This window comes from Botrytis fragariae, assembly GCF_013461495.1.
Source record: "Botrytis fragariae strain BVB16 chromosome Unknown tig00000061, whole genome shotgun sequence".
Classification (NCBI taxonomy): domain Eukaryota; kingdom Fungi; phylum Ascomycota; class Leotiomycetes; order Helotiales; family Sclerotiniaceae; genus Botrytis; species Botrytis fragariae.
The window spans coordinates 223,443-249,942 of NW_023500994.1; the positions used below are offsets into that span (position 1 = coordinate 223,443).

The 26,500-nt window shown below is 44.4% G+C and overlaps 9 protein-coding genes across 9 annotated transcripts; 6 read left to right on the top strand and 3 right to left on the bottom strand.

The window, feature by feature from the left end:
- Positions 1–950: 950 nt before the first annotated feature.
- Positions 951–2,348, bottom strand: Bfra_008190 (putative proteasome subunit alpha type 6 protein; the record flags this gene model as incomplete). The annotated part of the gene is made up of 1 exon (XM_037338553.1): positions 951–2,348. One exon carries the CDS (start codon positions 2,346–2,348, stop codon positions 951–953), a length of 1,398 nt encoding a protein of 465 aa, XP_037191859.1.
- Positions 2,349–2,759: 411 nt separating this feature from the next.
- On the top strand, positions 2,760–3,887 carry Bfra_008191 (putative proteasome subunit alpha type 6 protein; the record flags this gene model as incomplete). The annotated part of the gene is made up of 5 exons (XM_037338554.1): positions 2,760–2,766; positions 2,846–2,908; positions 3,044–3,138; positions 3,202–3,414; positions 3,501–3,887. 5 exons carry the CDS (start codon positions 2,760–2,762, stop codon positions 3,885–3,887), a joined length of 765 nt encoding a protein of 254 aa, XP_037191860.1.
- Positions 3,888–5,694: 1,807 nt separating this feature from the next.
- Bfra_008192 (uncharacterized protein) lies at positions 5,695–6,569 on the top strand (the record flags this gene model as incomplete). Its single annotated transcript, XM_037338555.1, has 4 exons — positions 5,695–5,707; positions 5,817–6,054; positions 6,124–6,289; positions 6,441–6,569. The coding sequence occupies 4 exons, from the start codon at positions 5,695–5,697 to the stop codon at positions 6,567–6,569; spliced, it is 546 nt and encodes a 181-aa protein (XP_037191861.1).
- A 687-nt stretch (positions 6,570–7,256) lies between these two features.
- Positions 7,257–7,990, bottom strand: Bfra_008193 (putative transmembrane protein 234; the record flags this gene model as incomplete). Its single annotated transcript, XM_037338556.1, has 3 exons — positions 7,257–7,324; positions 7,434–7,511; positions 7,642–7,990. The coding sequence occupies 3 exons, from the start codon at positions 7,988–7,990 to the stop codon at positions 7,257–7,259; spliced, it is 495 nt and encodes a 164-aa protein (XP_037191862.1).
- A 1,749-nt stretch (positions 7,991–9,739) lies between these two features.
- On the top strand, positions 9,740–13,177 carry Bfra_008194 (putative c2 domain containing protein; the record flags this gene model as incomplete). The annotated part of the gene is made up of 2 exons (XM_037338557.1): positions 9,740–9,963; positions 10,018–13,177. The coding sequence occupies 2 exons, from the start codon at positions 9,740–9,742 to the stop codon at positions 13,175–13,177; spliced, it is 3,384 nt and encodes a 1,127-aa protein (XP_037191863.1).
- Positions 13,178–14,655: 1,478 nt separating this feature from the next.
- Positions 14,656–17,531, bottom strand: Bfra_008195 (putative spc97 spc98 family protein; the record flags this gene model as incomplete). Its single annotated transcript, XM_037338558.1, has 2 exons — positions 14,656–17,329; positions 17,389–17,531. 2 exons carry the CDS (start codon positions 17,529–17,531, stop codon positions 14,656–14,658), a joined length of 2,817 nt encoding a protein of 938 aa, XP_037191864.1.
- A 443-nt stretch (positions 17,532–17,974) lies between these two features.
- Positions 17,975–19,536, top strand: Bfra_008196 (putative transcriptional coactivator hfi1 protein; the record flags this gene model as incomplete). The annotated part of the gene is made up of 4 exons (XM_037338559.1): positions 17,975–18,203; positions 18,281–18,570; positions 18,629–18,737; positions 18,797–19,536. The coding sequence occupies 4 exons, from the start codon at positions 17,975–17,977 to the stop codon at positions 19,534–19,536; spliced, it is 1,368 nt and encodes a 455-aa protein (XP_037191865.1).
- A 207-nt stretch (positions 19,537–19,743) lies between these two features.
- Bfra_008197 (uncharacterized protein) lies at positions 19,744–20,349 on the top strand (the record flags this gene model as incomplete). The annotated part of the gene is made up of 2 exons (XM_037338560.1): positions 19,744–19,765; positions 20,102–20,349. 2 exons carry the CDS (start codon positions 19,744–19,746, stop codon positions 20,347–20,349), a joined length of 270 nt encoding a protein of 89 aa, XP_037191866.1.
- A 3,157-nt stretch (positions 20,350–23,506) lies between these two features.
- On the top strand, positions 23,507–25,268 carry Bfra_008198 (putative fumarate hydratase protein; the record flags this gene model as incomplete). Its single annotated transcript, XM_037338561.1, has 3 exons — positions 23,507–23,912; positions 23,970–24,993; positions 25,079–25,268. The coding sequence occupies 3 exons, from the start codon at positions 23,507–23,509 to the stop codon at positions 25,266–25,268; spliced, it is 1,620 nt and encodes a 539-aa protein (XP_037191867.1).
- Positions 25,269–26,500: the final 1,232 nt, after the last annotated feature.

Consider the following 26,500-nt stretch of genomic DNA (forward strand, 5'->3'; position numbering starts at 1 on the left):
GAAATTGGGAATGAGGGGTTCGAGTCGTTGTAATTGAATCAATATGGGTCTTCGAAGGAAGGTTGCGTAGTAGACCTATGCATGCAAAGCACAAACCGGTTGGCCTGGCCTGCCTAATCGAGTGAGTGATTCGCTGATATCAAAAAAAGCTTCCTCCAAGTTATCTATCGTCCAAACATTCAACAAATGGCGGTGAACGTTTATTTCGGAGAAAGATCCGGTTCCTTCGATTATAATCACCTATATCACGTCTCAAAATTTCAAGTAGATAGATAGAGGGTTTCTGTGCATGTTTGAAGTGATGGGAATCTTTGACTTTAGGAAAGGTGGGAGGAAACGTCCAAACTTGTCATAATGATTGAGTTTATTAGTTAGACTCTAAAGAGTGGAGTGGAGTGTCGAAATGACGTTGGATATTTAACGCGTTCTAATGGGGGGCTTCGGAAAATTCGACAGATTTTAATCACGAGGACTGATTTAGATATGGCTGCATACAATTGCACACAGGGCACAGTAAGTAGTATCACATTATTACTAGGTAGGTACAGATAAGAAGCAATGGTATATGAGAATTGTTATATTATTGGTGATAAAAGAACAGTTGGTATTTGATGCCATGTCTTGTATTTGGGTATCTCAATTAACAATATCAAGGTTGATTTGGACATCGGAGAAAATGCAACCACTCAACAGCCACCACCATGTATTATCTGCTCAGCCATCCCTGATTGGCCATCCGAAAAGAAATCAAGAAACCAACTTAGGCGTTTCCATGATCTCCAACTGGATTATCGAATATGCAATTGATGTTTGTAGTTTGTACGCAAGAAACATTGAAGCGATTTGTAAGTCTTCAACCCACACAAGTTCTCAAACCATCCTTTTGAGCAACCATCATAATGAGAGGTAACATGTGATCAATACCACTCACTCAATGTTGGATCCCGTCCTCACTCACTGTCCTCACTTTCGCTGCTGCTCGACCCGTCTTCACTGGATGAATCCTCATCATCACTTCCCGAACTAGATGAGCTGCTTGATGAACTGGAAGATGTATCGTCTTTGTTGTTACCGTCCACCATTGACTCATCATCGGAGTTGCTATCATCAGAATCACTACTTGAATCTGAGTCAGAAGAGCTCGAATCATCAGCGGCAAGTGTCCGTTGCTTTCTTTTCCTTCCGATCTTCTGCGGGGTACCATCATTCAATCGCAACCTCTTTTCTCCGTCCGTTGCTACAGATTCTGTTTCCGTGGCTTGCGTATCCGTCGTCTCTTCGGAAGATGAAGAGCCCAATTCAGCAAGAATTTGTTCGGCTCTCATTCTCTTGGCCATTCTGGGAGCCATTGCTGCATCCGACAATCCTATAATTACACCTTCTTCATACCCCATTCGCGACGATGCTCCAGCGGCAGTCATTGATGCAACATATTCATTCATGGCAAGGTCGTACTCTCGTTGTCTTTTGCTACTGTCTGCCATGGTTGCTGGAAATCCAGAAGCGTCAGATTCTCGATCTTTCACCTTGATAGCTAATGCTTCGTCTCGAAGTCTTTTTCTGACTCCTCCCTGCAAACCTCTGACGTACTCGTAGAGAAGATGGACGTGATCGGAAGGAACGACCTCAACGTTGAAAGCGTGTTTCAATAGGTGATTTTGGTGATTTTTGTTGAACTTCCACGTCTCCTTCGATTCGTGATACTGTCTTAAATACGCTAAGAATGGACGTGGGGCGGCAGTTGGTTTGGAGACTTTCGACTTCTTCACAGACTTCTGGGGCTTCGAATCCTTCTCAGTGGTACCATTTTCGGGTTTGGCTTCCAATTTTGTCTTCTTGACTCTTTTCACCCTTCGTTCCTTTTCTGGAAGTGTAGTATCAAACTGTTCCTCAACTATAGGTGGTGCGGGTGTTTCAAAAGCTTGACTCGTAGAAGGACCGTAGAAAAAGTCGTCTTGTGCTTTTTGATCGGCCACCCAACCTAAGTATAACTGTTTTATACTATCGCCATCTTGAGATTTTGTTTCCGGGGTGAATGTTACTGATTTTTTTAGCGCAGATTTTCTGGGTGTAGTAATAATTGAATCGGGAACGACCGATCGTTGTGGTTCAGAAGCAGGAGGATGAGAGTCGAGATTCTTCGGCTTTTTCGCAGACGTTTCGTGCTCGGACTCGATATCTTCTCTTGGTCTTTTCCTGTTTGCTATCTCGATTTCTCTAAGAGGTTCGGTAATTGAGGCTTGAATATTTGAATCTGAGGAACTTGGGGCCGATTTCAACTTTAAGCCTAATCGTTTCCATGAGGGGATTCGTGGCGCACCTCCACTCGCGGAAGTTGAAGGTATCATGGCAAAGAACTTAAGAAATCTAAGAATCTACTAGCCTATAGACACATGAAAATAAATCTACGCTTCGTAAGGTAAGCCTTGATATTTGACAAAAAGTACAAAAAATTGACGCTCAGATTGATGTTGATGTGAAGGACCGCGAAGTAACTTTTTTTCTCTTGATAAGAATGCCCGCCGCTTTAATACCCGGCGCTAAACTATTTTGAACGATAGTCCAGGCTTCAAGCTTCCGCGTGTAAAGGTAAGATACCAGTAGCTACTGTACATGACAACTTTGAAGCATCATAATTTCTTCCACGTCTTTATTTCTCACCTAAACAACCACGATACCTGTTGATTCCAATTTACAAGTAGCCATTGTCTTGAAATACCCCATCCTTCAAATTCAGATACCAAGTCGACTTCTTCAAAATGTCGGGTATGTTTGTTCTCGCGCGCCCACCTCTTGACAAGCTCCTCAAGAAGCTCGAGAAGCTTGAACTAACAATTCACAACAGGTAGCGCAGGTTACGACAGACATATCACGATCTTTTCTGATCAAGGAAGATTATACCAAGTCGGTACGCAGATCCAGACGCAAATAGAACCGTTAAAGCCATGGGATTCGTAGGATCTCAGCTTTATTGATCTATCACGACCCCAATCCAACATAACAGCATGCAATAACATTATACTAACTGCTCTTGCGAGAATAGAGTATGCTTTTAAAGCTATCACCGCTGCGAACATTATGTCTGTAGGCATTCGAGGAAAGGATTGTGCCGTTGTTCTCTCTCAAAAGAAGGTTCCCGTACGACACACTGATCCAGATTCTATTTCAAGTTCAATACTAATACAATGGTGCTCCACATAGGATAAGCTCATTGATCCATCATCCGTCTCCCACATCTTTCAATTGTCACCATCCGTAGGATGCGTCATGACAGGTTCTATCGCAGATGCCAGAGCCTCTGTCCAAAGAGCTATTGGCGAGGCTGCCGAATTTAGATACAAGTTTGGATACGAGATGCCGTGTGATGCCCTGGCAAAGAGGATCGCCAATATCAGCCAAGTCTATACCCAAAGAGTAAGCTTACTTAATGAAACCTTTGTCGAATTTTTGGATGATACTGTATCTCTGTTCATCTTGCTAACTTGATATTGTTTTTTTAGGCATACATGAGACCGTATGGTGTTGCAACCACGTTAATATCGTTGGATTCTGAATTTGGTCCTCAACTGTACAAATGTGACCCAGCTGGCTACTACACTGGTTACAAAGGAACAGCTTCGGGTCCAAAACAACAGGAGGCGTTCAATCACCTGGAGAAAAAGCTCAAGAACAAGGATTGTGCAGAAGGTAGCTGGGAAGATGTAGTAGAATTAGGCATCACAACTTTGAGCACAGTTCTCAGCGTCGATTTCAAGAAAGGAGAATTGGAGATTGGTATTGTTGGGGGGCCAAGAAAGGACGGAAAGGAGGGTACGGACCCGGGCTTCAGGGCTTTGACTGAAGAGGAGATCGATGAGAGGTTACAGGCAATCGCAGAAAAAGACTAGTTGCCGATCATGAGTAAAGAGATGAGGCAAGATATCCAGATGAGGCAACTATGAAATACGTTCGGTATTACCGGCGAATGACTGATCAAGAAATACTATTGCTATGAAATTCAATTTATGATACCAATCTGCATTTGATACTGAGCAATGGTAGGCGAGAAAGCCACATATCTTTTGTCACCTCGTCAATTTTGGTGCAACATGTGTACACCGAAGAAAAAAAGAAACGAAACGGAAACATAGCCATATTGTGGCTTGATCACTGCTGGACTGAAAAATGGACGACCCATACCTTCGGTGACAGTGTCATGATAGTCTCCGGATGATCTGACTAGATCCAGGAGAACATCACTTTACTGCAGCATCAATGATCTAGCATTACGCAGCCCTATCCGGAAATATAGTTTTGGGATTGATCGAATCATCAATCATCTCGCACCTCAAACAAAATGCAAGACAGGGAATAGCAAATATTGAGTATTGAGGATCCAAAAAGAGTAGTGGGGTGGAGTCCCCAAATGGGTCTATTGGAGTTTCCAAGCTACGGATATGGAATATTGAGATGCGGTGATAGGAGTATCTCCCAAAAAAATCACATCTTGGTACTGGGTTAAGATCGTATGGCCCCCAGATGATCTGCTGTAGTCTGTGTTCAGGAGCTAGAAGATTCTCCTGGGTATGTGTATAGAATAGCGTGGTGTGGTATGTAATAATACATATGCGTCGATATGGTTGGTACCTGGCGCAGTCACCGCTTGTCCAATGTGAGTGAGATGCTTTCTACAACTTCAGCTATAACGATATTATGATCTGGATCCGAGGTCTCCCATTGGTTGAAAAATTCGATGGCAATACACATTTGAGCCTTGAACTGACATGGTTTTTGCTCTGATGGCTTTTTTGTAAGATTATTAGTGGATTAGATGATTTGACGGGTCAAAACCTAGTGAAGGCTGAATATTTTATCCTTGTTCCCACGCGAGCGGACAGGTACCGAGGTGTAGCATCAATCTTTTTAGCTCATTTTTTACTTTGCTTCCTTTACCAAGAAAACCCAAAAGGAATCCCAAATCATTATCCACATACCACGCATACGGAAGTCACATAGATAGATTTGATTGCACATCACACAGGGGACCCATATCAATTACCCACAATCTACCTCTCATCTAATCCTCCCATCATCCTCCACCACTCGTTCCCACGTTTCAATCCCTACGCTCTTCCTCTAAGAATCTAAGATACACCCATTACACAATACTATTCCAAAACCTATCTCGAACCATCTAATCTGAACCCTTGGACATATCGCAAATCGCTGCCGTCATGCACATTCTGAGAAATACCACAATAGCTTAGTACCCTTGCATCCTTACATCCTTACAGCTCTGTAGGGTTTAAACTAGCTTTGAGCTCGTCACTCCCGTATCATTAGTATCAGACTTAGTTGTGGAGCACAAATGGCTTTCTATACAGTGAGAGTAACTCAATGGTATCTAATATTTCCAATGGAATCAAAGAATTGGCTTTGCCTGGCTGAGGTATCCTCCCGTTAGCCAGCCACGTTGAGACTCAAAGTGGATGATCAATTTTCAGAGTCAACGTCTTATCTAGTCAACTATGATTTGAAAAGCTTCATAAACGGCCGAGATGGCTTCATCTTTCCAAGACATCAACGGCACAGTCTTTTATTCAGTTCCTCATTGTCTCCCGTCTCCACTTCATACCAGTTAGCAAGTCATTCTAGTGTCCATTCTCCCGTTCTTTGAAGTTGCAGCAGTTTCAAACACTCAAATCCGCATACACAATGGCCGATGGATGTAAGTCATTTATGTTCCTACCACACAAGACCGTTACTTGTGCTCGTCCCTACAGTGCACTCGGGACGGATGAGACTCAACTGACTCCAATGACTTACACATTCACCAGTGAACGATCAAAGGACTGCTCGGGTAGCAGACCTTCTCTCCGACTTCCGCACTCTTCAATACTACATCGCTGCTGCTCCTGCCGACCCGTCAAACATGGATGATTACTATACTGAAGGATATGCCGCTCTTCGTCAATGCTCCTTAGATGGCCAGCATATCCTAAACTGTGCTGCTGAAACTCGAGTCCCACGAGTTCGCGGTGGTGCAGATGAGCAATCTAAAGCAGAATTGCAACAGTATGTCTCTCCCTACCATCAAACGGCACGATTGGGTCTTTCATGATTTTCCATACTAACAGCAAGAAGGGTACTCCTTGATGCGTTTTCTCGCCGTCACGAGGCTCAAAAGATCTACCTTCGCCAAGGTGCGGCACAGCGTTGGATCAGTTACAGAGATCAAGTGTTGCAGGGCCAGAGACCTCATACCGGGCACACGGATCAATTGAACGCATGCGATGTGCAGCTCCGAGCAGTAAGTCAAAGGGTTTTTTTTTCTTTCAATTCTCCACTCCGAGCCTCCGAGCCGCTCCCCACTTCCGGTTCTTGTGCGAACAAGCAAGGATGCTGCCAACTTTTGATCATTTGGTATTATCGATTTTTACGCGTACTGATTTGGGAAATAGGAATTGGTATCAATCACAGATGAGGCCATCTACTCGGATCTAAGGTCGTCCGATTATGGGATGGGGCGCTGGACGCAAGAAGATCCGAGCTTGAGACATGTACAGAGATGGGTTAGGGCTAGACGTTAAGCTGTCAGTGTTCGGAATCGAACCACGTGGACGGGAAGAGGAGATGTGACTGCCGAGGTTGAGTCGGGAGAGGAGGGACGGGGTGAATCGGATGAAAGGAGGGCTGTAATACTATTGTACAGGAAGATGGATTTGGTAGTGTTTGATGGCTCTTATGGAATTGGGATTATTTGGGCGATTGGATTGGATTGGCATGGCATGGCTTGGCTTTGAATTTCCTTACACTTAAAATGGTTGGCGGTGGGCATGGAATGGCGCACACATCAGTTTTCCCCTGGCCCTGGTGGTTAGGGTTTCTTTGGCTACTTACTTACTCACTTTACGGGATTAGACGAGAGGTAGTTCAGTTTTAGAGCATAGAGCTGTGCTAGTGTTTCTAAAGTTAACTTATAAAATTTGAATCAAGAAATTGAGACATGTCGAATGTTTTATGTGACATTAGTGACATCTGCCTATTCAAACTCGCTAGTATCCAATAAAATGGATCCTACTACGCCCTTTACATCAGTTTGTAAGCAAAGAGAATATACCAGCCTCGTACGGCGGCAAAATCAAATATGTATACAACTTCCAGAAACCTCACATGATCGATTTCTTCGTTCATATGATCCTTCCTCGATATCCATTATCGAATATCAAATCCCCCACTCCCGAGAATGTGATCCAAAAATAACTCCCAAGGAAGGCTCATCCCGTCTTACTATGGACACAGAGCGCAATACCGCATAACGACAAGATCATACCAATCCAGGTATCTATCGATATATTAGCTTTCGTACTCGGGGTCCAAGCCACATTTCTTGAATATTGACTCCGATCAACAGTATTGATGGGGATGTAAGGGAAAAGGACGAGAGGAATTACCGCGACTGATTACTTTTCTTTCCACCCACCACTCTCCTAATACTGTGAAGAGAAAAGCCAGAGAATTTGTGATGGGAACTGTTAGGGAGAGTTCTACATATATCGTTAACATTATCTACGTCATCACTATAGGTACGCATATCACACTTCTCTCCATCTTCTTTCCTTCAGGATCGACATGAAAGAAACAAAGAGAAACAAAACTCACCAGCCTGGCCGATTAACAAGAAAAACCAAATACTCCCCGTCAAATTGATCACCAATGGAATCGCATATCTAGGGTTTCTCAAAAGATCCACCACTCCAAAGAAAGCGCCATATAACTTAGATTTGATGAAAGATTTGGTAACCGAGGGAGATGAGAGAATGGGGTGAGAGGGCGGTTGGTGAGTTCGCGCGGCGGCTCGGATGAATGGGGTTGTGAAGCCCCAGGCGACACCGATGAGGAGGAACCCGATGATGTAGCGGAAGATTGATGGAGCGGAAGTGTCTGGTGGGGTGGAGGTCACTGGGTCTGATAAAAGTGTGGGGGTGGGAGAGGGCGCGATGGAATACATGATGTGTTGATGTGTGATGGATTGACGTAAGGGTGGAGTTGGGCGATGGGTAGAGAGTGAAGAGTGGAGAGGTTGGTTAGGGGATTTTAGGTTGAAAGTGTGATGAAAGAGAGTTGTACAGATCTGTAGCACATTTATTATTTCTTGATGATGTATGGAGAGGAGAGGATCAGATAAGAAAGGTAATAAAGTAATAAGCTTGGTTTCAATACTAGGTTCTGGTCGGTATTCGGAGATTAAGCGAAGAAGAATGCAGAGCGGCGGCTAATTACCACGTACGAGCAACAGCCTTGCCGCACGTTGCCGGATTGATAAGATTGTTCGTCAATAACAAACAAACCACGTTAACCTTGATACGACGAAAATTGTTCGACCTCATCATTTTATAATTAAGATGAGACCATTATTGGGTGTTATAGATCTGATATAGATCTGAGAATAGAGCTAGAATCTCGGTACCTGCATCACCAGACTCCACCATCTCAAATGATTTTCCGATCGATAACACAATCATTTCGCCATCATCGGACATTTTGACAGAGTTTGAGTGATAGTCACTCCAGCCACTCTCATTAGCCACTGGAGAATGTTCGTGACGCCGTCAACAAATGAAGGATGAGATCTATTTTTATTCCTTTTTTCTCGGCCGACGGATGGTATACCTGGATCGTAAGGGAAACCTTAGAACCTTGGAGCAAGGATTAAATTTTATACATCGTACAGAGAAAGGCATCCTCCGTCGAGGAGGGGATTCTCAACAGGGATTGAATTATGTACATGCAAACATTATTAAACCTAGGTAGGTAAGGTGCCGATTTTCGTCATCAGTGCAAAATCTACGATAATACGATAGGACATCTCTATCTGGTTCCTGGGCAGATGGGCCATGGGAGACGGGAGAAGAGTGAGGATTGAAGAGTGTGATATCAAAACCACGATCGTTAGCTGATCAACCAATGTAAACAAAAACATGTCCAATGTCATTCATGAGCTGACTAGCTACCTACATCTCCATTGAATAGAATGTATAGATTCAAAACGCGTAATGCAATACATCATCTGTATTCAATTATATTCAACGAGTGAATGTCAAATTTCTTTCTTTCTTCAAAAACAATCCCTTGGTACAGCAAAGTAACGAGGGTGTTACAAGGATAACACCAGCCTTCACCATTCTTTCTCCACGATTTCAGCCACTCCCTTTAACACTTTCTCACGCCTTGCACACAGATGAGAGGTGACATTTTGAACAACTTTCGAATTAATCCACCGTAGACCCGCTTCATTCCAATCAAAACGGATCCCATTTCTCTTTTCTCAAATCAATTCTTTAATATTTCTGGCGTGTCAGCTTTTTTATGATTTATGCTGCATGGAACGGTCTGAGATGCGAGGGTTCTAACGCGATTTCGTACCTACTCGGCGTTCGACTTTGGAATATCAGTTGAGGAATTCCCAAATTACAATGCTCAGCTAGAGCTGGTGAGGGAAGAAAGAAAGAAAGAAAGAAAGAGAGAGAGAACGAAAGAAGAACGAAAGAAGAACCAAAGAAGAACCAAAGAAAAACCAAAGAAAGAACTTGGAAGTTATTATACACTCTCGAGACCGAGATCAGCTTTACAACTAGGAGAACACAACCTCAACCACGACCTCGACCTCGAGAATTACCATATAATAAATCATCATTGGATTATAATATAGTCTTACTTTCTTTGAAGCATTAATAATACCTTACTCTCTTTCTTCATCATGGCGACGAAACTCAAAATGGCGGGCATGCATACCGCTGGAATCTTCTCGGATATGACGGTTGATGGTCCAGTAATTGGTACTCTGGTTGTTATCGTTGATCGAGCCAAGAATCTACCAAACAGAAAGACAATTGGAAAACAAGATCCTTATTGTGCAGCTCGTCTGGGAAAGGAAGCAAAAAAAACGGAGACAGATAAGAGAGGTGGACAAACCCCTCGATGGTAAGTGCTCAATGAGGAATTTATGTCTACTTCATTACTGACGAAGCTATCTAGGGATCAAGAGCTACGATTTACTGTCCACGATTCGCCGGATTACTATCAATTGAAGGTCTCAGTATTTAATGACGACAAGAGAACAGATTTGATAGGAGAGACTTGGGTTAATTTACAAGATGTCATTGTTGCTGGAGGGGGACAAAGTGATATATGGCATAACTTAAACTTCAAGGGGAAATATGCGGGAGAGATTAGGGTCGAGATCACATATTATGATAAAAGACCCAAGCCAGAGAAACCAGAGAAGAAGGAACCCAAACAAAATTCATCGACAATTACTCCATCTACATCTGTGCAATCCATAACGGAGTTCGGAAGTGTGAGTGGAAGCGGAAGTGGAAGTGGGAGTTTGAGAGAAGGAGTTGGTGGGCCAAGACAATTAGGGGTGAAACCAATTGTTAAGAGGCGGCCTTTACCAACCGATCCAATTACTGGAGCTCCAGCGCAACCTCCTGTGGCAGCACCGGCGCCAGCTCCGATCCCTACTGCGGTACCACATCCTGCTGAACTTGTTCATACTCCTCCACGAGGATATCAGGCCCCATCTACAGTAGACCATATGCAAATGACCCCTACTCGTGGATATAGAGACTCTCCTTCTGCGATACCAGATCATGTCCAAACCCCACCTCGAGGCTACCAAAACCCACCGACTGGAATGCCAGATCACATTCAGACACTGCCGCAAGGATATAAGATGTCTCCGAATGGTATGCCAGATCATGTCCCTCGAGGATATGCAAATCCACCGGTAATTCAGGATCAGCCTTCGCCTCGTGGATATCCAAGTTCTGCTGCCATGTCTGATCAAATGCAAGCGCAGCGTGGTTATCATTCTCCTATTGTTGGTCAGGAGCACGCGCAAACGCCACCGCGTGGATACCAGAACGGATTTGTTCAGGACCAATCGCCTGTACAAAGAGTGGAATACAACGCACCTTCGGCCCGATATAACCAACCCCAAGGATATGATATTAGTCCAGGATCGACCCCATACGGAGCACCCCAAGACATGATGGTTGCAGCACCACCAAGTTCCCAATCAATGCGGAATAACGATAGATATGAGATTCACGATCCAATGTTGAGAAATGATTACGAAAACGGTCATGATATGAATCAATACGCGGCCCATGAAGCGGATCCTCGCGATAGATATGGAGGATCTCGCATGCTAACATATGAGCCTCAGCAGCCAGGTCCATATGAACTTCCGATGAGCCCTGGTCCTCCGCCACCTCCTCCGGCTCATGCAAGCAGACACGTGAGCTCGGTGCCAGCTCTCGCGCAACCCAAGGCTGTTCATGGTCGTCCAGTCAGTCGGGGAAATTCCAATCCATATAACACTTCCATGGATGATATGCACCGCAACTCAATGCCTGCTCATACACAACCCACTTCAGCTTACCAGGCCTATAACCCACCAAAGAACGATGACCAATTCCGAAGGTCCGGAAATGGAAACCCTTACCCACCCCGAAAGAACTCTTACGATTCGAGAGATTTGAGATATAATCCCAGCTATGAAGACATGCAACCAACTGTCGAGGATGCCCCACCCACACCAGCTCCAGGACCAGGACCAGGACCGAACAGTTATCAGACTGTTATACCGCATAGAGGCAGTGCACCAGGTGCTATGCAACACCCAGCTGAAGGGATGTATGACCAAGTACCGGCACCATTAAATTTACGACATCGCCCTAGTCGCAATAGTATTGCAACAACTGCCCCGAGTCATCAACATTCGAATAGCTCAGGTGGCTATCCGACATCCAGTTCCATGTCTTCTGTCAGAGATGGCGCTTCTGTAACCTCAAGAAACTCTTATGGCCAACTCCCATCATCCCGCCAAGACAGAAGCCATTCCGTAGGTGTGCAGAATACTAATGGAGACTATGGTTTGCCTGAGATGCCACCAACTTTGGTACCGGGAATGGATCCAATCATTGCAAAGGAAATCTCGGATCGGATTTATAACGAAAAACGAGCAAGTTATAGCCAAAACCCTGCGTCTTCGCAGCGAGGAAGATATCAAGAGATTCCAAGACATCAGCCACAACAGATTCAACAGCCAATACCCCTTCCGTATCATGATAATTCGGCTGTTGTCCCATACTCACCACAAGCAGCATATGACGATCGCCAAAATCGATACGCTGCGTCTACAGCTATGGTGCCAGTAAAGCCTAGGGGTACGTCGCCTAATCCCGCAATGGATAGACGAGGAAATTCGCCTAACCCTATGGATCGAAGAGGCGTATCTCCCAATCCAATGGATAGAAGAGGCGCATCTCCCAATCCACCTATGGATAGAAGAGGTGCTTCACCTAATCCTATGAACAGAAGAGGTACCTCTCCTAATCCAGCAGTCATGCGAAAACCGGTCAGTCCTGCTCCGGAGCCTCGAAGATTATCAGGCATTGCATTCGGGCCAGATTCATATGATGTTTTCAATCCAAGTCTGACAGGATCAAAATCTGCAACGTCTCTAAGCGCTGCTTATGATCCTAAAGATGATCCCGATGCCAAAATCATTACTTATGATGGTAGGGAAATTGATCCAAGTGATCACATCCCCGAATCTAATTATGCACCGCTCCTTGAACAAAAGGGACCAAAATACGCTTCGCAAATGCCAGATCGCAATTATCGACCTCCACCAGCAGAACATCCAATGGCATCAAATGGTCGTAAGCAATTACGTCAAGCAGGAAGGCCTCAGTCAATGGCCGTCTCTTCCCCAATTTACTTCAGCGGCGGCATTCCTGATAATCCTCCAGCTACCGCTCATAGGAAACTCCAAAAGAAGTCAAATCGCATGTCGGCACAACCTGCATATCATTCGTCCCCAAATGTACCGATCTACAAAGAACCAACTTACGCATCTAGTAGAACGTCAATGCAGAGACCCTCAACGGCTGAGTATTCTCATGACAGTTATCAGTCAAATGGTTACCAGTATGGAAGTAGCCCTGGAGGTGGATATAGAGGGGCGGTTGGGCCAGTCGTACCAGCGAAAATTCCAATGGCATTACCGGCTCCGGCTAGTAGTGGTGCAGGGAGAGGAGGTGGAGGTGGGGATGCGTGGGCGCTGTTAGAGGAAATGAAGAACATTGACTTGGGGGCCCCAAGCTCTAGAAGGAGAAGGCATTGATAAACAAATCTGAACTCGATATAAGTATAGGCGGCGATAGGTCGGTGCGAGCAGGAACGAGATAACATAATGTGTTGTATTATTTTGTACGATTAAGATAGGATATATCTGGTGGCTGCTTGATTTCAAATACCTTTTGCATTTTCTTGCATTCTTGATTATTGCACTCATCTTCTGCGTTGGATTTAGACTCTGGTATCTCAAGGGTCTCGTATCAAGGCTTTTATGGGTATATAGCACGCATGGCGTTTTTCTTTGGGCAATTGTGCTCTGTTTAACATAAGGAAAGGGAAAGATGATGGGTAGAGAGCAGTGGACGGGATAATGGGGAATTCAAAAGGCATTGGTTGGGAAGGGATGATGGAATGGGAATGGACGAGCCCTGTCTGGATTTGGTAAGATAGGATGAATTGAGAAGGAATGGAGATTGGGAGAATCAAAATTGGGAGGTTAGGAAGGAAGGCAAGGACGAATGAAAATGCAAACGAATATGATATCAAGTTTATACATAACACCCATCCGTGAATCATGTGCGTGTAATAAGTGAGCAAGTGTAGGAGTACACGAAATGGATCAGGGAATATACCAACGCTTGAAAGCTTTCATTCGCTCGGTCCATACCCACCCTTTTGCGTTCCTTCGGCCTACCATATTCCCCACAGAACTCATGGGCATCTCTGAAGTGTATTCCTTTCGGATATTAGGGAGTCGAAACACTAATAAAAAATTAAATCTACTCGAGATCGGATTAGTGGCCATTCAATCACAATAGCTCACTATTACTCTAATGTGCATCAAGACTCGAAAGCTTATCCACACTCTTCCCTGTGACTTCATGATGGATTTATGGTTCCGGGTATTATGATTTGATATGATTTGATTTGGTCGCTAGAAGTTTGGGGTTACCTAGCTTATTTACATGTGAGTAGGTGGTATCTAGTGGTAGTGTGCTAGCGTTGTCGCCGTATCGTTTTGCGAATGTGTGATGTGCTGAGGGGAATTTGGATGGGCGTTCGGTGAGATGGTTTTTTGGGTGTTGGTGGGACTTGGGGGGTTGACTACTGGTTTGAGAAGGGAGGGGAGGGAGGAGAGGAGAGGAGAGGAGAGAAGATGGGATAGGATGGGATGGGAGGGAATCAGATAGTGCGGGGTAAAGACAAGATGAAGAAAATCAGAGGCACTATTTGGGTACCTATGATGAAGTATACGCGTGCACATTGAGAGTAGGGAGTGGGACGAGAAGCAAAAATCAGACATGTGTAAAAAAGAATTGTATATTCATCATCCTATATCGACAGACCAACGCCACAAGCAGCCAATCTGCATTCCACCCATCCATCATTCATTGGTATCCTTATCGAACCGACCTAATATGTCATGCCATGCTACGCGAAAAGAGACAATGGAAATACAATACGCCCCTTTTCTTCACGCATCTTTACTCATTCTTCTAATGCCGAGTACTAAACACAATGCAATTATCTTTCCCTAGCACTCGACTCGCCAGATCTCCCTTCTCTAGCTTTGCCCTTCCCCTTGTCTCTTTCTCGCTCCCTTTCTCGGGCACTCTTCCGCCTAACTCCCGTATATACGTCATTAAAATTCATTACCACACCTAAGAACCTCATGTCTGTGTCTGGCTGATATGCCAAATCGCCGAGCAATAGCGAAATCCTCGTTTTAAATTGCGTTCCCAGCCCACTTAATCTCTCCGCTAATAAGGGGAATTCTTCTTCTTCACCTTGAATATTCGAAAGATTGAGGTTTAGAAGTGCAGGATTAGGGTTCTCGAATGGTGATCTAGATGGAGGATAATCATCGAAGCGAGTTCCGGGTCGAGAGGAGGTAGATGTGCTTGGGCGCGGGATGGATGGAGAATTGGCGTTTTGACGTTTTGAGTATTCGGTGACGCTGAAGGAATAGAGGCCATCAACTGCATCGCGGTATGAGAGCATTAATCTAAGAATCTCGCCTAATTGAACCATGAACGTATTATCATCAAGATCATTTGAATGCTTTTTCTTGGCGCCTAGCAGACCTTTGTGTGTGATGGCGTTGAGGTATTTAGTATGCGCTTTGATAAGATCGTCAAGTGTGCAACCATCTTTGTGGATAGCAGATTGAAGCTCATCCCAAGAAGACTCGATAACTTCAAAGAGGATATAGTATTGTAGTTGTGCGATAAAATGAATCATCTCTGCAAGGACACCGCGAGTTTGTTTCCATGATTGATGGAAGGCGGGATCAGGAGATCCAAGTAAGACGCCGCGGGCGCCAGTCATGCATTTACGCCAGGTAGTCGACAAGGCAAATTCAACACGCTTGATGCGCCATAGGAAGTTGAATACTTTGAGGTATTGTCGATTACCCCATTCCGTTACAACGACATCGACAGGAGCATCAATTTTGTATTCAAGGGTGAAACAATCCCAACCTATATCACCGTGCGAAAGTTGTAACATACGGGCGTCGAGACGGCGGAGAACCTCGGGCGAATCATATTGCGCATTAGAGCCACGAATAGCGTGCTCAAGTTGAGCGGTGAGAGTATGACGATATTGAGCGCCTGCCGGACGATCAAGATTTGATGCAAGAGATTCCATGAGTAGAGCGATGAAATCTCCTTGCCCTAGGAGGATATAATTTTTAAGAGCCTTGAGATGTTCGAACAGATGGAACTTCTCTGACATCAAGTGGATTAGTCGGGCCATAGTCGTCTTATAAGCCTCATCGATCCATGTCTCTAAAGTCGCAGTATCACCGTACCGTAGTTCTTTCGAAGCATCTTTCGAGTACTCTTCCACCCATTGAGAATCCCCGCAACCATAACGGATAAAGTTCAAGGATTTACCAATTAGGAAGACCTTTTGAGCAAAGTCCTGGGTGATGATACTCGGTACCATATCTTCATTAAGTTTGTATTTGTCCTCCCATACACTGCTAGCGCCTCCTCTACTTCTGCCATCTTGGGCCTCCTGAATCGCATTGGGATCCTGTTCCGAAACAAAAAATTCATGGTATGGATCGGATAATTCTCCGTCATATATCCAATGTCGAAGCATATCATAAAACGGCCGAGTAACATGAATCAACAATCGTTCGGCGAAAGCTCCTACCATTGGATCCCCATGCGATGATGAAAATCCATGGATCAACGTGATGAGTTGACCACCCTTTTTGCTTTTCGATTCCTCACTAATCAGGCTCATCAATCTCAAGCCCATCGTCGCTTCTCGGGTCCACACTACGCATCTCTTAAGAGTGACCCCTGCCTTTCCAACACCTCCTCTTGGTTCATTCTCGTCTAACGATGAAAGTGCTCGTCGGATTTGACCTTCTAGCGTTGCTACTAGTCCAAGATATGACCTAAGCTCTCCTGCAATAGCGGCTCGCAAACTCTGTCCTAGGAGACCGCCGTCGCTTGTCTGCACAAACCCAGATAAACTTCTGTATAATAGCGATGGCTCAGCTAATGTATGGAGAATCGAGATTATTGGCACAGGCAAAGTATCGGGTAGTCTGAGGCTTGATTGGGCATCAAATGGTAAATTTGAGGACGATAGGCCTTGTAATGTGAATGGCAAGTCCCTAAGTAGTGCGGTTTCCGGGGGATCAATTTCGACATAATTTTCAGCCAATAGAGCCGTCTTCAATGCGACACCCTCACGCTGGCTACCTGGTGTCTTCGCAAATACCTGTTCTTCCTCCTTCCTATCTCTCTGGCCCCCTTCTCGTTCCGGTAACTTCCTCAATCCAGAAGGCGCAAAAGCATCGTCGAATTCTCTTTCTTCTCGCGATGTTTGGCTTTGAGAGTCAAAAGTCCCATCTGTTTGAATGTTTCGACGAACATCTCGAAGAGGAGCAGCGCTGGCAGCATCTTGGTCCTCGGCAGGTCTCTTAGATTTCTTCTTATTTACTGGACTCATAAAAGGGCTCGTCAGTCCAGAAGGTCTGAGTTGCTCTTGGTCGCCTAGTTGATACAGAAAGTAAAGCACTGCCCATTTTTGTGTAATGACCGGTATGGAGAGGAGCCGGCTATATAGGTTTGTAAATCGTAAAGCTTCATTAGGACTTGGGTTTGTTTGTATTAATCGTTTCTTTATCAAATCCGAAGCTTGATTTACATCTGCGACAACAGCAGTTGCTTTTGAGCTACGTAAATTGCAAAATCAGCATTCCATAATACTGCGCACAGTTTCCAAAGTCAATACCTTCCCAAAATTTCCCGCACAAAGTCGGTAGCATTGCTTTCTCTTTCCTCTGCGTCTGCAGGATCTTCTCCAGGAATATCTACTTGAAATCGGCGCACTAAGCTATCAATAGCAGTGGAGATACGAGTACTTCGTGAGGACATAATTGCATTGTTGCGATAATTGAATATCTGCGACTTTATCTTAATCTTCAGAGAAACATATATTCGTTAACCTTCATGAGAGTTGATCAAAAGAGTGGACGCGTTGATAAGGATCATACGCGATGATTTATTTACTTCAATTTTGAGGGGTTTGACTTGATTTAGTGACAGTACAAGGGAGGTAGGCTCGTAGGTTACCCTAGAACTCCAGATTTCTTACATAAGGCTACAAGGCCAACTGACTCTCCCAACGTCACCTCTATGTTATGCCCCGAGTCGACCATCATTCAATCATCAACCACGCCATCAAATCAACAGTTCTTATTTTGAATTTGTGTTATCAAATTCTTCCGCTACTGCTCTATTTATGGGCGATAGAAAATTGAAGGTTTTCGCGCCTTGAGAGCGTGGTCGCGCGAGCCTGAATAGCTCCTACAGTCATCATGCCCGACATTGATCCAGCGGCCTTGAGTCGCTCTAGTGTGACGAACAAGAGTCCAACTCCTGTTCTACCTAACAAATCACTTACTGCGACAACACCGGTACAAAAATCTGCAAAGTTCAATCATGTTCCGCCGCGCATCGACCTTGAACCGTTGTATACGGCAGTCAAGTCTGCCATTGGCGAGAATTTTGGGATATACAAAGATTCAATTGGCTTGTTTCTCATGGGTATGTGATGAAAGTCATCGTCTCTTGTGGGGAGCGATAATTACGCGTGTTAGCATTATGTTAATCCTTTGTTTCAGGGCAAATGAACCAAATTGAACTTTCATCCCGAATTGATCATTTCCTCATAACAAATACTGGCGAAATCGAACATCTTCACAATCAACTCATATCTGCCATTTATGCGAACACAACTCGTGAAATGCCTGACCAGGGCGTGGCAAGCTGGGTCAGCGCAAATGATAAACCTACAACAGGAGCTGGGAGCAAGCCGGTTAGCGGCGATGCGGCGGAACAAAGACTTAAGACAGAAGTTATGCAACTACCGAGTCGTGATAGAAGAAGGCTGAAGGACCTTTCTCAAAATGATGTGAGATTTCTTTTGCTTATATGGAGTTATTAGGAATCTCTGCTAAATTGCTTTGTAGTTCGACCCGTTCGATGCATTTGCGACAATGCTAACCGAGCATCGCCGACCGAAGCCTGCACGACAGCCTGAGATTGTGCCTGCTAGTGCTGGTGGTCTGAATAAAACTAGTAAGTTATGCATAACCACCCAACTTGGCAAGTTTAATAGTATTTACATGTTATTCAAGATTGGGATTTGGAAATTCGAAAAAGATATGCTTTACCTCTAGCCTCGGAATCAGGAGAGTTTCCTGACATGACAACTATCGAATCGCGAATGCTTCCCATATGCTACGAGACAGGATTAGTCAATGGCCATGTCCAAGATGCAGCTCAATTCATGTCTGTGGCAACAGAAACGTTTATTAAAGAGGTCTTATCATCGATATTCGGCAAAACGAGAAGCAATGGACCTGGATCTACGGGCAGTGCTGGAACAGGCGGGGGTTCCTCCTGGGTACAAACGCACAAGTATCGCAGGCAGCTAGAAAGGGAGGAAGAGTCCTCGTTGCGCAACGAGATCCTTCGAGACAAAAACGGCTTATTACCCACCGAGGCCCGCGCAGCAAGTGAGCGAGGTCCCCTAGGCATGGCTGATGTACGAACCGCACTTGAGATTTCCGATTGTGGCTTAGGGCAAATGCCAGTCGTTGTCCAGCAAATTATGTTCGGATACCAAGAAGGCGAGCTAGAAGATTGGAACGCATTCACACGGCTTGGGCCTCAAGGAAGAATTATTGCTGAGGATGAAGATGGCGACATCGAGATGGGAGGTCTCGAAGTCAACGGATTAACTAATGGCGTCAACGGGCACGCGATAGACGAACCGCTAAGTGATATCGAAGATTGGGGGTGGGAAGGGGCCGAATATCAAGATCGAGCTGCATTGGATATGGTACTAGATTCATGTCTAGCAATTGGAGCTTAACGCGTAATATTACCTGCGGCTGGGTATGGAGTTTGCATTGGGGGTTTCAGAGGCGTTATTAACCCACTTGGGGCAGTGGTGTAGCATTGGCGCAACGGATATTGGGTGTGTTTATGTACCAGAATACTGTATAAAATGATCATAAAAGGGAGGGTAGAGACGAAGGGCGCTTTGGGCACGGTTGGGTATAGGGGAACTCTGTACACGATGATACCCATGAACTGGCCAGGTAGGCCACTTATTCATAGTACTTGAATGAAGAAAGAAGCTAAATGATAGAATGTAAAAATTCATTTACACAACAGCGAATAATCTCAATTTATCGTTATCAATCATGCTAAGAACAATCTCTTCGTGTCGTTTGTAGAAGATGGTTTCAGATTTGGCTTCGGCTAATTGCGCCAAGGCTTTCCGTAGTCTTTATCAACCTTGAAAGCTCGAGATCTTTGATGCCGAATATTTCGATTGATAATAATCATTAGATATAACTCTGCTTTTCCGATGGATGACGCTACACATTGTGATTCTATTTCAATAATTGAACCTCATATAAACCACTTTCTAGCATCACGCCAACCACCTAAAACTTTCTGTCCCTCTGAAGTCGCTCGAGCGCTTACTCATCCGGAGCTTCAAGTATTGGGTTATTCTTGCTGGCGCGAAGCCATGCCAGATATTCGATCAATTTTGTTTACGATGCGAGAGAACAATGACGTTGAAATCTTACAGAAAGGCGTTGTGCTTGAAGGAGATCTTGGAGCCGGATTAGCAAATGTGGTTGGACCTATCAGAGTGCGAAAGCCCCTGGCTTGATTTGCATTTATTTTCCAGAGGGAATCATGCAGTCAGTACCCTGAAGTTTGTGATCACGTCTAGAATACTTCACTCAAAGTCATCGAAATCTTCACTTGTTTGTTGGAACGATGTGTCGTGCTGAGGAATCGTACTGTGCAAGCTCATCAACAACCTTGGCAGCCTACGAATACTTCATTTTGTGTTTTCTGTCAAGCCACAACAAACATTCGCCTATTGCTACCTTTGAGTTAAAGCAGAGCGCTTTTGTTCCTCGTTTCATCTCTCAACTTTGTCATGGGCCGGTTTTAACACTGTGAATTGTCTCCGGCTTGTTCTACTCTACCTCTGTCGCAACAGCTATGCTGTATCATTTCAACCTTCCTATTTTGGGCTGCTATCCGGCATTGATTTCTTTGATATCGAGCTTCCGGGCCGCTTGTGGGAAGGAAATGCAGAACTTTGTTTTCTATGGGTTAGCAGACCTGTTGACGGACAAGAGGGGGTGAGCAAGAAGGTGGCATTCGAGAGACTTGGTGGAAAGTCTAATGATTAAGGCAGCTGTTTGAAATTTCACCAGTGTTAGTACTGCAAAAGAAAAGTTCCAAGTTCTATAAATCTCTTTTCATTCTCTCAAACTGGAGTAAATGAACATCCACGTAACTAATAAATAATGAGGCTTTATTTAAAGAAGTTTTCGCTTCTATATATTCACATTCAGCTCAAATATCAGCCTCCATTCGTCTTCGGACGATCTGTCAATAATGGCTCTTGAATTGCTTTTGGCCTGTGTGGCTGCATATCCTGAATCTTGCAGTTCATGATCCCTAGTGACTCCAACCTTGAGCTATCCCATATTACGTAACCCCACGATCTTGAACAATCTCTTCTATTGCGACAGGAAACATAGGTCTCTCCATCTAAGGCGGGATCCCATTGTTGAATAGACTAAAGCCATGCTTGATTTGGTCTCTCATTCCCTATAGGTTGTGACTCTAGTACAGTTTTCCGAAATTCGATATCTTGCATGATTCGCATGTCACGCGGGTGAAGGAATCCGTCCAGGGTATCCGAGAGGAAGTCTACGGGGGCGCGAAACACCTTATACTCGATAGCCTCTTCTAACAGGAGGACTTGATCATATTCCGAATTTTCATTCATCACCTCGTACAGGAATCCGAAGCTCAAACTTAGAGAGGAAGAGGTTGTCGAGTGCTTCACAGGGAGAGGGCCAGCTCAGACGATAAGAAGGACGGTTTTCTCTTTCAGAGAACAGTATACTAAATATTTCCATTCTCAAAATGCTACGCTGAATTCTGCACATCTCAGCCCGAGCAGGTAAGAGCAGATTCATCTTGTCTCCAGTCAGCGGATGATGCGATAGCGTCGATCGAAAAAATGCCATGGATACATCGCGGAGAGCAGGCAGAAATCTCGATACATAGATGAGTTCCGTGGGTGTAATCTCCCAGTAGCTGCTCCACGTCGCTGAGCCATGATGGCCCACGCTCAGCAAAGGAGGCTCGTACCACATACCGTGCTTCATGGAGAATGACCGGCGTGAGCTCAGTTGCAATAACAGTTGCGAATGTATTCTCACGCCTCCTACGATAGGCATCGTAGAATAGTGGAGATAAATGTGCGAGACATTTAAGAGTGGCAATGTCAGGAGCCGCGCAGAGAATGAGTTCCTTCAACTCTTGCGGTAGATCATCGAGCTTTGCCATGTTTTAACTCAATTTTTGTTATGCACGAGTTGATAGATGGCGGTTGCTGTGAAAGAGGGTGTCGCTGAGATGTAAACATATCACGGGTAGGTAATGGGCTCAGTGAGCAACTGTGGCCTAGCCTCGCGTATCCCATGACGTTTATCACAAGCCTATTTTTTTCACAGGGTTGACTCAACCAATATACTACATTGACTTGACTCGATTTCTCAAACAATTTGTAGAATTCATATGAAACATGAGTCCGTTATCAAAGGTAACTGCTTCAAGGATATTTGCTGATATCCACGCATATCTTCTAATCCTACAGCTATCAATGCAAAATCCGTGACACAATACCTGTATCCAATTAAGAATATTTGACGTTGTGATGGTGAAGCTGATTCCACAGCAGTATTTATCCTTACACTCTGTTGTCTTGCACGATCAAAACCTCGGAAGTTGTGTCTTCATTTGATAGTGAGGGTTTAGATTGCCGTTATTCAACTGATCTTGGGTGAATTATATGGACCTACGTAACTTTAATTTAATTTAAAGCTCGCGATTTGTTCATCTACTAGGTATACTTTTCCGTTCATATATCCTGATCTCAGGACTCAAAACAATACCTTAGTAATCGGCAATACGGAATATATGTGCGATGTAGTCAGGACACTACAATGGGGTGCAATGCAATGTGAATCATTGTAGCAAATTCCTGGAGTGGAGTGAAGGGACTGATGCACTGAAGGGAACCTGTTGAGGGTATTGCTTTGGGGAGCCTAGAAGATTATTTTAGAAATTGGTAGCAATTCAGGGTTTCCCTAACGGAACAAAATGATATAGAACTGACAACCCTAATCTAGGCATACGATACTGCACATCTCTCAAGAAAAGTAGACCAGCGGCGATGTAATCGTAATCAGACTTTTAGAGAATTTGTCCATGTGTTGCGGCAACCAATAAACTGCTATTCATTCTTTCATTGTGCTCAAGCCTCAAGCACCTTGCTATCTGGAATACACAAGAGATCAAGGCGAATAACAAATAACAAATAACAATATGAAAATCAAAAGACTTGGACCTCAGTTTGGGGCCGTGGCATTCCTAACTTTAGGGAATTGAGGCACTGTATCGTTGTCCTCGATACAGTATGTCTCCTTTACTTTGTTCAAGTACTCGAGTGAATGGTCATTACGTAAGAACTATATTCAACGCGGCGGAATTACCGGAATATCCCGATGCCGATAGTTCCCGCCAAGAACGATTTTTATGGCGGGTGAAACTTTTGGAGTCCATAATTTTTTTGACCTGCGATGATACCCACCCTCGAGCCACCGTGCCCACTACTGACTCTTAGCATTTCTTGACTGCAATTGATTTAAGTACGGGTATCCTCAAGATTTCAATTGAGTGAAATTGAACACAATTTGCCATTTTGTAAGATTTTGTAGTTTTTTTGAACAGTCACAATGCTTCGGACATCCACACTTCGAGCTCCGTTGCCTCGGGCAATAGCTCGTACATTCACCACCTCCACCTGCCCCGCGAATGCCGTCAACATCACGAGCAAATCTGCCACTCGGGTCCTCAATAGTTCTCCTTCATCATATAAGCTTAAGAGCTTGCAATCTTCGTTTTCTCGTCTGCAAAGAAATTTCCACGCAACTGCATACAATATGTCACAAACAAGAACCGAATCCGATGCCTTTGGAAACGTCGAGGTCCCCTCGGACAAATATTGGGGAGCGCAGACTGAGCGTTCGTTGGAGAACTTCAAGATAAACCAGCCTCAAGATCGCATGCCTCCTCCAATTATCAAGGCTTTTGGTATTTTGAAGGGCGCGGCTGCAACTGTCAACATGAAATTTGGTCTAGGTACGCCTACATGAAAGGAGAGACACATTTGGACATGAGCTGACGAAATTTCGACAGACCCAAAGCTCGGAAAAGCTATTCAAGAAGCTGCCAAGGAAGTCGCAGATCTTAAATTGCTCGACCATTTCCCTCTTGTCGTCTGGCAAACCGGCTCTGGAACCCAGTCAAATATGAATGCTAATGAGGTTATTTCGAACCGAGCTATTGAAATTTTGGGCGGAACCATGGGAAGCAAGAAACCAGTTCACCCCAACGATCACGTTAACATGTCAGCTTCTTCAAACGATACCTTCCCTACTGTTATGCACATTGCTGCAGTCCTCGAAATCGAGAATGAACTCCTTCCTGCGACTAAGTCATTACGAGATGCTCTCCAAGCTAAAGTAGATGAATTTGAGGCAAAGAATATCATTAAGATTGGACGAACCCATTTGCAAGATGCAACTCCTCTTACCCTCGCCCAGGAGTTTTCCGGATATGTCGCACAACTTGATTATGGCATCGAGCGCGTCGAATCATCCCTGCCTCACCTTAGACTCTTAGCGCAAGGAGGAACTGCTGTAGGTACTGGTATTAACACTTTCAAGGGATTTGCAGAAGCTATCGCAGAAGAGGTTACTAAGATGACCGGAACACAATTCACTACTGCACCTAACAAATTCGAAGCTCTTGCAGCTCACGATGCCATTGTTCAAGCTTCTGGATCCCTCACCACCCTTGCCTCATCCCTCTTCAAGATTGCCCAAGATATCCGATATCTTGGATCTGGTCCTCGATGTGGCCTCGGCGAGCTTGCCCTTCCAGAAAACGAGCCTGGAAGTTCGATCATGCCGGGTAAAGTCAACCCAACCCAATGCGAGGCCATCACTATGGTTTGCGCCCAGGTCATTGGAAACGGTACTGCTACAACCATTGGTGGTATGAACGGCCAGTTTGAGTTGAACGTTTTCAAGCCATTGGTCATTAGAAACTTGTTGCACAGCATTCGAATCTTGAGTGACGGAATGAGAAGCTTTGAGAAGAACTTGGTGGTTGGACTACAAGCCAATGAGGAGAAGATTCAAAGTATCTTGAAAGAATCGTGCGTATACCGATTTCACTTATTAATCCCATCTTTTCCTTCCTTCGAGCCTGAAAATAGCAATTATTGACAAAACTCTCAATAGTCTCATGTTAGTCACCTGCCTAAACCCAAAGATTGGTTACGATATGGCTAGCAAAGTGGCCAAGAATGCCCACAAGAAAGGATTGACCTTAAAGGAATCAGCCATGGAGTTGAAGGCTTTGAGTGAAGAGGATTTTGATAAGTTGGTTAGACCGGAGTTGATGGTTGGACCAGAGGATTACAAGAAATAAGCAACAGAAAGAAAAAAAAAATTGTAAGGACAGTGATGAAGAATGCATTGATACCATACATGAGCGATATTGATGGTTAGCGTCATTGTTATTTGTATGTAGCGATGTACTCATAAATGGGCTGGAGCGGATTGAGCAATTTGCAGCATCAGCATTAGCATTGCCGTGCGTACGTATAAATATATATATGTAGATATACACATAGGTTTGCTTGAGGAAGTTGTAAAATAGGAGAAAGACGATGACTGAATTAAATATGACTATATCACCTTACCGACAAGCTCCCAAGACTCGAATTGCAGGTCAATTCATGCAGGCTTGTCAATTGGTATAACGCACATAGTATCATCAATTAATAATAGTAGGTGGCGTTAATTTAGGTAACTTCTCTCCTTTTTCCTTCACTTCCATGATCCATCCCTACGAGTACTGGCACCAAACACATAATTGCCCCGCTGGATTTTCGGATAAATTCGCCCTGTTCGGTTTTTGGAGTTTCGGAAGGGGCTTACTAAGCACGTTCCGCCTCAAAGCTCAAGCTTCGTATCTGTAGCTGTGATAGCTCGGCCGTCTTTCCAAAGTATGCATTCTCGAGCTATTGTTTCAATTATTTCTATGTTTCGCACCAAAACAGATTGCAATCAAGCTTTTGAATGGAGTCCGCTTCTCCAAAGAATTATCATACAAAGTTGCCACCGCATCTCTCTCCTTAGGTATACAGCGGTCAAAGTACATTGTTCATGATGATACTACTAATTATGCTGGATTGATGATTTACCAGGAAATGACAGCCAATGACCTTCATCTAATAATAACGAGCTTACCTGCAAACAGCTGCTGCCATAAGGATGGCAGCTTCCAAGCCATAGAGCTTATGATGATTTACAGGTTTACACATTCTAAAATCCTTCCCATTCGTTTTCGGTCATAAACTCCACCAAAACATCGACTTCACGTGCATATACGCATATAAAGGGGCTCCCGGTCTAGATGAAGCAATAATAGAAAACGCGCGGTATGGGTGATAACAGGTATGGTTTAGACCCTGATCTTCTCACGGTGGGTCTTCAGAGAGAATTAAGGGTATTTGCGATTTTCACAATACTAGGTAGGTGAATCTGCTAGTTCAATCGCAAAATTATGGTCCCAAAGGGATTCCTTTTGATACAAATATTCATTCATGTCCTTCTATCACAAATAATTTTGGTTAACAACCAATTATCTACAACATC